The 10,051-nt window shown below is 41.4% G+C and overlaps 1 protein-coding gene across 1 annotated transcript; it reads right to left on the bottom strand.

Annotated features, from left to right (window-relative positions):
• Positions 1-608: 608 nt before the first annotated feature.
• LOC122779949 (prenylcysteine oxidase-like) lies at positions 609-9,811 on the bottom strand. Its single transcript, XM_044042658.1, has 7 exons — positions 9,435-9,811; positions 8,575-8,781; positions 7,187-7,361; positions 5,922-6,133; positions 5,427-5,567; positions 4,348-4,759; positions 609-4,072 (listed from the first exon to the last, which is right to left on the bottom strand). The coding sequence occupies exons 1-7, from the start codon at positions 9,541-9,543 to the stop codon at positions 3,823-3,825; spliced, it is 1,506 nt and encodes a 501-aa protein (XP_043898593.1). The 5' UTR covers positions 9,544-9,811; the 3' UTR covers positions 609-3,822.
• Between the last annotated feature and the right edge of the window lie 240 nt (positions 9,812-10,051).

The following is a 10,051-nucleotide window of genomic DNA, read 5'->3' as shown; positions in this document are numbered from 1 at the left end:
AAATAGAAGTAATGCAATACAATATAATAACAACAGGAGGGGTATGTATCCCATGAAAAATAGACCCATGCCTCTAATAAACAGAGCAATGAATATATATATGTATATATGTATATATATATATATATATATATATATATATATATATATATATATATATATATATATAGTATTACTATTATTAGTATTACTATTTCTAGTTTTTGTAATCATATGGTTCATTTTCAATAGACATAAAATATGTACAATAACAAAAGAACTATCTAAATTCTCACTAGTGAACCGAACAGAATGAAGGCTGAAGCTAAAGCTTCTTTAATCCCACCTCTTACCTGGCACAATCTTCATAAAATGTTTACAAAAATATTGCTATGGTGACAACATCACCAACAAACAATTAGTTTGTGTCAGAACTAGTTTTAACATATTTCCATTAGCGTAAATTTGTAATAGTTTGCTGCAAAGTTGAATTATTCTTATCCAGCTTTTGAGAAAATCCACAGTATAATGCAGGTTTTAACATTTTCTTTGTTATTGCAGCGCATAACAAACTACACAAATTCTAAAACACACAAGATAAAATACACTAAGACAAATAAAACAAAAAATTCAATTCATAACCTTTATTTAAGACTGGAAACAATTGAGAGTGACCCTCAAATTGAATGATGCCTCGAATGAACATCAAGCAACATCAAGGCAAAACAGATTTTGTAGAGTAAAATGAATGAGCAGTACAAGAAATGTCAGTTTTAGAGTGGTTCATTCATTTGTCCTTCGTTTGACTCATATACATTTATATTACCAACATGGCATATACATTTCATAATTCTGTCCCATCTGTGTTAAACAAAATCCCTAGTTTGACTTCCATCTCTTCAAATGTCTCTCCATAGAGTAATTTACAAGGGAGGTGGGAGCAATTCTGGGCAGCTCCCGCCCCTAATTTCACTGGAAACCGAAACAATGGCTGCAGTCAAAATAACCATGCGCAACAGAGACCAATTAGGAAGAAATTTGTCATTTTTAAAATATAGCCTTGGTCTGAGTCAAAGCTTTTACAGAGGGAAAGGCTACCAAGAAGTAGCACTTTCTGTTTCAGAATGACTCCAGAGAAATACGTGGATCCATTTATCTAGATCAGCTGATCTGTTTTACTCATATTAGCAAATATTTATATATTTGACTGAATTAAATAACCGAAACTGCTGCTGCTGATGATGAGTGAAAACCCTGAAATCAAAAGTCAAAAGACATCATTTTGGCTCCACCAACGTCATCTCCCAAAGCCGTCGTGGGGATGTGAAACAGTCTCATAAGGTTAAAGGGTTGTAGCATTTTCTTATCGCATGCCACAATCCCATCCATCCAACAAGGCTTTTTAAGAGTCACAAGGATTTCAGAGGGAACAGTCCTGGAATCCAAGTCCAAATCCTCTGTTATAAATTAAGAAGAAAATAAAACAAGACATTCAATTTGTCATAAACAACAGTCAGCAGTTTCTTGTGGTATCACAAAATCTTATTTTGTAATCACTCTTCATTTGTGGAGGTTTGTTTTTATACAAGATTACAGCACTTTATCTAAAGAAGCAGGATCTGAACCAGGCATTAGGGCTTGAAGAAAAAAAAGGGGGGGATGTCATGAAGCTCCACAGATCTGTCCTCTGCTTTTATTTTATCAAGTGTGAAAGCTTGTTGGCTCCATTCCCCTGAAAAAATGTTTCCACTGGATTATGCAACAAAAGCAGCAGGAAGGAGAGATAATGAAACAGTCTGATGAAAGGGGCAATAGAGCACAGCACCAGTGGGTGCAACCAAGAGTCACTGAATAGTAATTTTTATTAATTTACAAAAATCCTACTGAAATTACATTAATCAGTTATCTTTTGTGCCAAAAGCAAGTCCATTAACAGCCCTTAATGAGAAGACAGTACAAGCAGTGCTGCAGTTGTTTTTGCTGGTTAATGTGCCTCGAGTTAAATCAGTGACTGCACTGATCTGTCTCAGTCTTCACCACTGAGCTGCTACACATTCAAAAGTGTCTGACTCACGCTCCGATTCTGAACCTTGAAACCCATGAGCGTCAAGCCATTCTCTTGTCTTGAACACAGGAATTTTTATTTACAAGGGGAATCAGCAACCCAGGAAAACCATTTCCCCCTCAGCCCATTCACTTTCTACTGAGATACAGATCAGCTGGTGTTTACCGTGGTTGCTCGGTTGCCTAATTTCTTGGCAAAGACATGCTGCCTGTGGCTGGATTCCTGGATGAAACCACCACTTTTGTATTAGCAATCAATCCCCAACCCACACAGGAGTGTGTCTGGTGTATTGTGTTTGCTGTGTCACTGATTCAGAGAACACAAATTAAACACAAAATCAAAACAGTGGCACAACACCAGTCACCTTTAATGTTTTTGTTTATTTTTCATTTTTGATCCAGGTTTAAAACTAACTTAAACTTTGCCTCTCAGTCTTGGTCTAAAACAAAGACTGGTATTGGTTTATTAGTGTTCCTGGCTACTTTTTGGACTGAACGTGACTGGCTGTTTTATCAAAGGATCTCCTCCTCTGTTGGGAGGACATTCCATTCAATGTTTCACAGATAACTGCAATCTTAGATAGTTAAAAGGTCCAGTGTGTACGCACTAATGAACTCTAACGCGAGACTGAAGCTTGTAATAAGAGAGAACTCCTCCACTCACTCCTCCCTTTCCCAAGACCAACAGGGAACTATGGTGGCCTTTGCCAGAAAGGATGTCATTCTTCCTTGTTTATGTAGTAATCTTCCACTGCAAAATACAAAATGCACATTCTGGCTGGATTTGTCCACTTGGGCTGCTGCAGAAAAATGGCACCACAAGACGGCAGCCTCCATCCTACAGTACAATTAAAAAGCTCATTTGTTGGCTACAAATACCAGACCTTTTTTATTCTAAAGCAATTATAAATGTATACGAACCTATTTCTGAGTAGTACATTGAATTTCTGACGATAATCTCTCCTAAAACAATGTACCTTTTAGTGCCCTTATACAAAGAGTATCTGGTTCAGACGAACAGGATTTAAAATTAGCTTTGAGATAAAACATCTTCACCAATATTTGTGTTTTTTTTATACAAACATAGGCTCAAACAAGCAATGGGAGAACAACAAGCTCAGCAGCGGCATGATGTACCATCAAATTAATAAATGATAATTTACATCACATAATCCATATCATCCTTAATAGTAATAAAGACAAACTGACATGCTTGGTATCTATGAATCAGATTTCAGAAAGCTGCTAGCATAAATCTTACACACAGATTTGCCTATAATAAGCTTGGCTTTAGTTTCCCTTCGAGAACAAAGCTGCTCAACGTGTTGCCTCCTCCCCCTTCTTTGGGGTTTCATAGCAGTTGGCATCTGTAATGTTGCATTACTGCCTCCCTCTTCCTTCCTTTCCACACCTAAGCCATGTCGAATCATATCTGTTTCGTGTTCAGTGTCGCCAACTTGTCTTAGTTCAGTCTGATCTCATCACCAATTTACTCACGCAGTGCGTGTGTGTGTGTGACCTCATGTCACAAAGGCTCAGACATCTTGACACAAAGACCTGCAGCATTAAAACAAGACCAGCCACAATCTGGACCCAGTCTGACATGGGTTCTGGGGTCAGTCACACTTTCAGAGGACTGAGTGGACCACTGAAGTCCTCTACTTTAAGAAGCTATCATACTGTAGCAACAATTACCCAGAAACCATCTTTCTCCCGCCCTCCTTGGACACTTTGATCTGTATCCTTGCTGAAGCCTGTCTTGGGTTTCATGTGATGAGGTCATAATTCAGTTTTAATTCTGTGCATCAGATCTTTCTGGTCCACCTTGTCCATCTGTCTGTTCCAGCGGTGGTAAGCGAGCAGGGCGATGTTTTTAGCAGCCACTGAGCTCATCTCCATGGCAGTGCCGGCCCACTCGATTTCATTGAGGTAGTAGAGATTAGGGTGGAGCTCCAGAGGCGACAGATCCTGGCTGCTGCCATAACGAGGGCAGGACTTCCACTCCGTCATCTGCACCGAGTAGTACGACCTGAAGTGGGAAGTAAAAGTAAACCATGTTCAATAACTGTTATTTTGCTGTTTGTCCTTGACTATGGCTTTGTGTAGTGAAGCAAGAGGCTTCCAGGTCCCTATCCAAGTTAAATTAGAAGCAATTCTGTTCTCACCGATGAAACATGTCCATGAGTGTTGAGATTCTTAGTTTTAGGTCAAATGGAAAGTGATACATGTTGTGTCCAATCATGTAGAAATGAAATAACAGCCCAAGTCAATGTCAGGATTATTGGATGAAATGAAGAGGCTGACCTGAAGAGAGTTTTGAGATGAGGCTTGTCCAGAGGCTGCGGTGAAAATATTCTGTAAACTCCAGCCTCTTGGGGCTGCTTTCGCCTGAAGCCTGCCGAGATGTTGACTGGACAAACACTAGCCACACTGTTGAAGAACAGATCAGGTGCCTCTGTTGTCAAGATGCTTGCGAAGGGGAACAGACGGGGATCCGGGTAGCTGAAGAAAGATGTGTTGAGGTAACCGTGGACAATGGTTGCTACAGTGGTGTGATAGTGGCTGGGGAACCGGTCAAAGAGAGGCGAGAAGCCTTGGAACTGGATCTCAGACGACACACTGCTCTGGAGAGGCATCGCCAACACGACTATGTCGTACAGCTCTGATCCTGTTCCTGCTGCTGTGGTGAAGGTCAGCTGGTACTGGAGCGCCTCCCCTAAAGAACAAATACACAAAATCAGTCAGTGTGTAATACATGCATGTTAAAAGTCCAATTTTATTAAGTAAGACAATAATTTTGTTTTCTTAATGTCATACAAAAACATTAGTCAGACTAAAATCGAGCTTGTCTTAGACGGACTAACACATGTGGATGATGCGATTCATAGTCTGATTACTCCTTCATGTACACACTTAGTCGGACTGGAGTCGGTCTTGGTGTTCTGCACGTACCAAAATTAGGTATAAAACTGCAGTACTGTTGCTGAAAATCATATGGCGGTGGCGTCAACCACAATAGCCATGCTCCATTGCATTTGTATCACAATTAACGGCCAATAAATGGATTGTCTCCTCTGTATGCATACTCGGACTTAGTCGGACTACGGCCTTAGCTCGAACAAACTGTGCATGTAAACATACTGAGTGTTAGCGCTACACAACATGTTTCAAGCAGTGTCAGCATGTGCTGGCAGATATAATGTAGAAGAACTCCACACCTGTTAAGACACGGGCATGCAGGTATGCATTTTTATGCCAGGGCAGAGTTTGTCAAAGACTGTTGTTATTATTGTTATAGCATCAAAACCCTCTGTATAAAACATTATTCAAATGAGCAAGTGGCATGGTGTGTAAATACACTCAGACAGCATTGGGCCAAGTACCTATCTGGACGGGGGAGATGGTGTTGACTTCTGCCTGTAGGAGGTTAGCGTTGGCCATTTTCAGCAGGCCAGAACACACCAGTTTGTTTCCTCCTTCCACCGCCCACTGGTTGTTCTGGGTGCCAGCTAAAGATACAGCGCCTGAAACACACAGACACACTCACTCACTCACTCACAACAGACGGTGCCAAATTCTCCAAACCAATTACAAGCTGCCCACATGCTTTCCTGTCTCTCACGCTCCCACAGGTCACCCCCTCCTCTCACCTTGCTTTCCTCTCTTCTATTCTTGACTGCCCGCTCCTCCCTTCCTTGTCTCCTGTTCCCTCCACTGATTTTCCCTGTCTCCTGACCTACATCAGCTGGGACGTAGATGTTCAGCTCATAAGTGGCCTTTCGTTGAAAACTGCAGCCCCCACTCTTCTTACTCTCCTACAGCCACTTTTCTCACTCAGCACACGTTCCCTTCACTGCTCATTCCATCACTCATCTGACCTATGAAGGCAGGAATGCTGATGTTCTGCCCGTAGTTGACCCTCATGGTGGGTGCGATGACCTCATCGATGAAGCGCTGTGACACACCCAGCTCCAGCAGCGAATCAGAGAGAGGCCTGCGGGTCATGTTGATGAATCCAGCCCCTCCAAGAGAGTCCAGCAGCTGCTCCACCGAACTGAAGGCGTAGCCATGGGCCTGGTACTTGTATATCCTTAATTACACATGTACACAAACAACACATACTGTAAGTGAAAATAACGATATGGATTTTTTTTTCTTTTAAATTTGAAGTCAAATGTCACAATATTCTCAGTTAATTTTTGTGTTGTGCATAACAAAAAACTCAAAGTGCCTTTTTTTGCACATTTTTGTGAAGTGAAATTTCTAGCATTTCTCATCCAAATAACTTTGAAGTCGGCACTGCACACACACTGGTGCCCTTGGTCGGACACCAGCCAAGTTTGAAGTCTGTCAAGCAACCTGTCGGACAGTTATCCGATTAGCAGACAGATGTTTCTTGCATTTATAGATACTGTAGATACAAGAAACAGACAGGGAGGGATACATACGCTCACTGTTGTTGACTCAGAGAAAGACATAGAATAATTTCCTGAGGGAGGAAATAGAGGTTGATAAGTGGTAATGCAGGAGGGGGCTGGTTCGTGTTTCAGGCAGAAATTGAGTCAAGGTAACATGCAAAGATTCAACATCTTGGCCATAGTTGACAGATATGTATGAGGTTGTGCTTCACTTGATATCTGGAACAAGTGCACTTGACCGAAGGCATAATATTGGGATTGTTTTATACTGTGTTGTTAAAATGTTGGAAGGTGTAGAGCACTGAATTTTCATCACAGTGGCCCGAAGCAATTTCCGGCAGATGGTTGTCGATATGTAAAAGAGACATCCTGCTCCGTCACACATACTGAGAGAGGTTCTGAAATGATTACAGCTGCACATGCCAAAGCCGTAGGAAACAATTAGTGGCTCTGCACAAGCTTTGCCTATTGACTGCACAACACTAGACGGCAGTGTTGTGCAGTCATTCTATACCTGAGGAAGCTGTTTTAACAGTCTATGAGTCAATTTGTGAAAACAAAAGGGATTAAAACTAAATAACACAACTGAAACCACGGAGAAAACTTGATTTCAAACCACATATTATTTTTAAGAGGTGTGGGAATATGTAAATGACATGCCTGACATCTACTACAAAAGTACATGCAAACTAAACCCCAACAGGATGCTCAAATTTTTTGCTTACCTCATGAATTTCTCCATAATCTCCTCCACCCACATCTGCAGGCGTATGAAGCTGATGCCGTAGCGCCACCACAGGCGGAAAAGGTCCAGTAGGTACCAGTCTGTTTCCTCTAGAATCACCTCATCGCCATTAAACACCGCCATCTTGCCTGCCACACTGCGACAATACTTCAGACCTTGAGGTGCCGACAAACGAACAACACACATTAAACACAGAGAATTTAAACATGATCATTTAAATCATGCTTAAATTCCCTGTAATGATTCTCCTCCTCACAACAGTGGAGGTAAGAATTATTGAGTAAAGACTGAAAACAACTGAGACATCTTTGGCTTACATCTGTGTCTCACCTCAGTGCAAAAACACACAGAAAACTTCTGTCACATAATTAAATTCCTAAAGATGATGAAATGAAGTAGAGAACAAGCACAGGAAGAGGAGCAGACTCCTGCTGTGAGGCTGCATGTACCCCTGACAAACGAAAGAGGGAGACAGAGAGCAGGACTGATGTTAAACCAGCTCTGTGTTGTACAAACATTGATAAACAGCAAGTTTTACAGTAAGGCGAGTATGTGGCAGTGTATTAGGAGAAGGTGACAGAACTCCTTCAGTGGACAGACTTGCATACACGCTTGAGGCGAGATCAAAGCAGGTAAACATCACTTCTCTACATGTTTGTTGGACAGGAAATTTGAAACTGGTGCAATTACATTACTGTTCCCGAGTACAAATCAAGACGAAAAGCGACTTTCACAGACTTTGGTCCCCTACAAAGCGTATAGGTCCGTCTGTGTGTGGCAGCTCCTCCAGCGGACACTCCCCCAGCATCTCAGAGCAGACAATATTTGAAACAGTAAGTGACTTAATCGTTCACTCAAATTTTGCAAGGTGGTTAGTAACACATTTTTCTGTGTCAGAGGAGATATTTTTGTATCACTTTACAGGGACTTTAAATGCACCAAGACAAGGCGCAAGAAGCTTGGAAGTAGAACCAATATGGTCTTTCAGTTAAGAAGATGCAGATGTGGTGCTGTTTAGTTAATTCAAACCATCGTTCTGTCTTCTTGACTGATGTTCGATCTTCCTGTCCAGCGTGTACACTGGAGGCACAAACAAAATCTGATCAAGCATACTTATTTCCATTGTTGTTATGCATCAATGTACCTCTATTCCACCAGTTTTCCACAACTTGTAACTCTGAACAGATGTTTCCTGGCGTCCCTGGGAGTCCATTTTTGTCAGGCCAGCTTGTTTTATTTTGCTTCTCATGATTTAAAATCCATCCTTCCTCAAAAAGTAGTAGTAGCAGTCACATACATTCTATTACATAGTTACTGTTTCTTTGGCCTTTTCTTCTGTGTTGTGTGTGTGTGTGTGTGTAAACCCACCAAGCTGTTTGACAAAGTCCTGCATGTGGAGGTTGAGGGAGTGAATGATGGAACCTCCAGACTCGTATTCATTGTTATTGACAGAGATGGTAGCGAGACGCCCCCCGACTTCACCCTTTTCATACACGTCCAATTGTACTTCTGGACCAAAGTGCTGGCGCAGGAAGTGGGCCGTGGTGCTGCCTCCTATCCCCGCCCCAACCACAGCTAGAGCAAAGGGTTCCAAGAGGAAGAATGGAAAGAGTTAATTGAAGGTAAATACTAAATGGTGTGTATTTATTCAGCAGTTTTCTTGTCTTTATGACCACTCAAAGCAAAGTTGATTTACGTTACAGTTCTGTCATTTGTCCATTCACATACATCATATTTTGGCAAACTGGGGGCCCAATCAGCACCTTGCATAGGGTCCCCACAAAGCTAGAAACAGCCCTGATATTTGGTACAATTCTATAGTTTTATATTAAGGTGGAGGCAATTTAGTCCAATGCAGTTTCGGCATTTAACTGCACTATATCTATATTTCTCTTTGTCATGTTTATGTAATATTATGACTGTACAAAGTAAAATAAAGATATGTGTATTATTACACAATTAGAAAGAGTATTAGGGCCACATGTAAAAAAGTGAAAGGAAAAAAAGAACATTATGAATTCTGAGAAAGTCACTTTTTAAAGAATTCGGACTTTGATCCCTTCCCAGAATTTTTTTTTTACTTAATGTGGCCCTGGTACTCTTCCGTACACAATCAATATTCTGTATCATTCAGCCGAGTTAGCATGGGAGGCTCTGAATGAAGGCTAACGTTAGCAGCAGGCTATGATACCAACAACACACTTGCTCTCCTTTTCCTTCATCTTTACCTATTCTGGACGGCGGGGTTCCGTCGACATGAGCGTGTTCCTCCGGCTCTCCGACAACCACGCAGGCTGACAGCAGGACGGCGAACAGCGGGAGCAGAGAAACGAACATAGCGGCTTCAGGGCAGAGGTGACCGGGGAGAGGACGACCAGTGACCGAACTACCACATGAATTCTATTACTATAATCTCTTTTCTTCACATACAACAGTACGACAACAGTAAACACATATCAGTCAACTATCACTGCACATGTATGTGCTTTTTCGTTTAAAATATTCGCAAATACTGCACAAAAATGGCCTGTGATTCGTGATAACAAGGCGTTGAGCAGCATCACTGCGTCCGGCAACATCCTGTTCATTTGTCTCGTCCAATCACAGCCGTCTAAGCTGCTTACGTCCGATAATAAAGGACTCACGTGCTTCACGTGCACGTCCGCTTTTTACGCAGCGCTGCATGACTGAGATGAGCCATTCTGACTTTTATAGGTTCAATTTGTCTTTGAATTGATCAACATCATAATTTTACCTGGTGAAATTTACATTTATATACGTCTGGGATTTTTATTGGGAAGTATGGAAGTTAAGATTACCTCTAATTCAAACTAATTTGAAGATT

Source organism: Solea senegalensis, linkage group LG13 (assembly GCF_019176455.1).
Source record: "Solea senegalensis isolate Sse05_10M linkage group LG13, IFAPA_SoseM_1, whole genome shotgun sequence".
Taxonomy (NCBI): Eukaryota; Metazoa; Chordata; class Actinopteri; order Pleuronectiformes; family Soleidae; genus Solea; species Solea senegalensis.
Note: the sequence above shows the minus strand (reverse complement) of the source record. Positions and strands in the feature narration are given on the sequence as shown.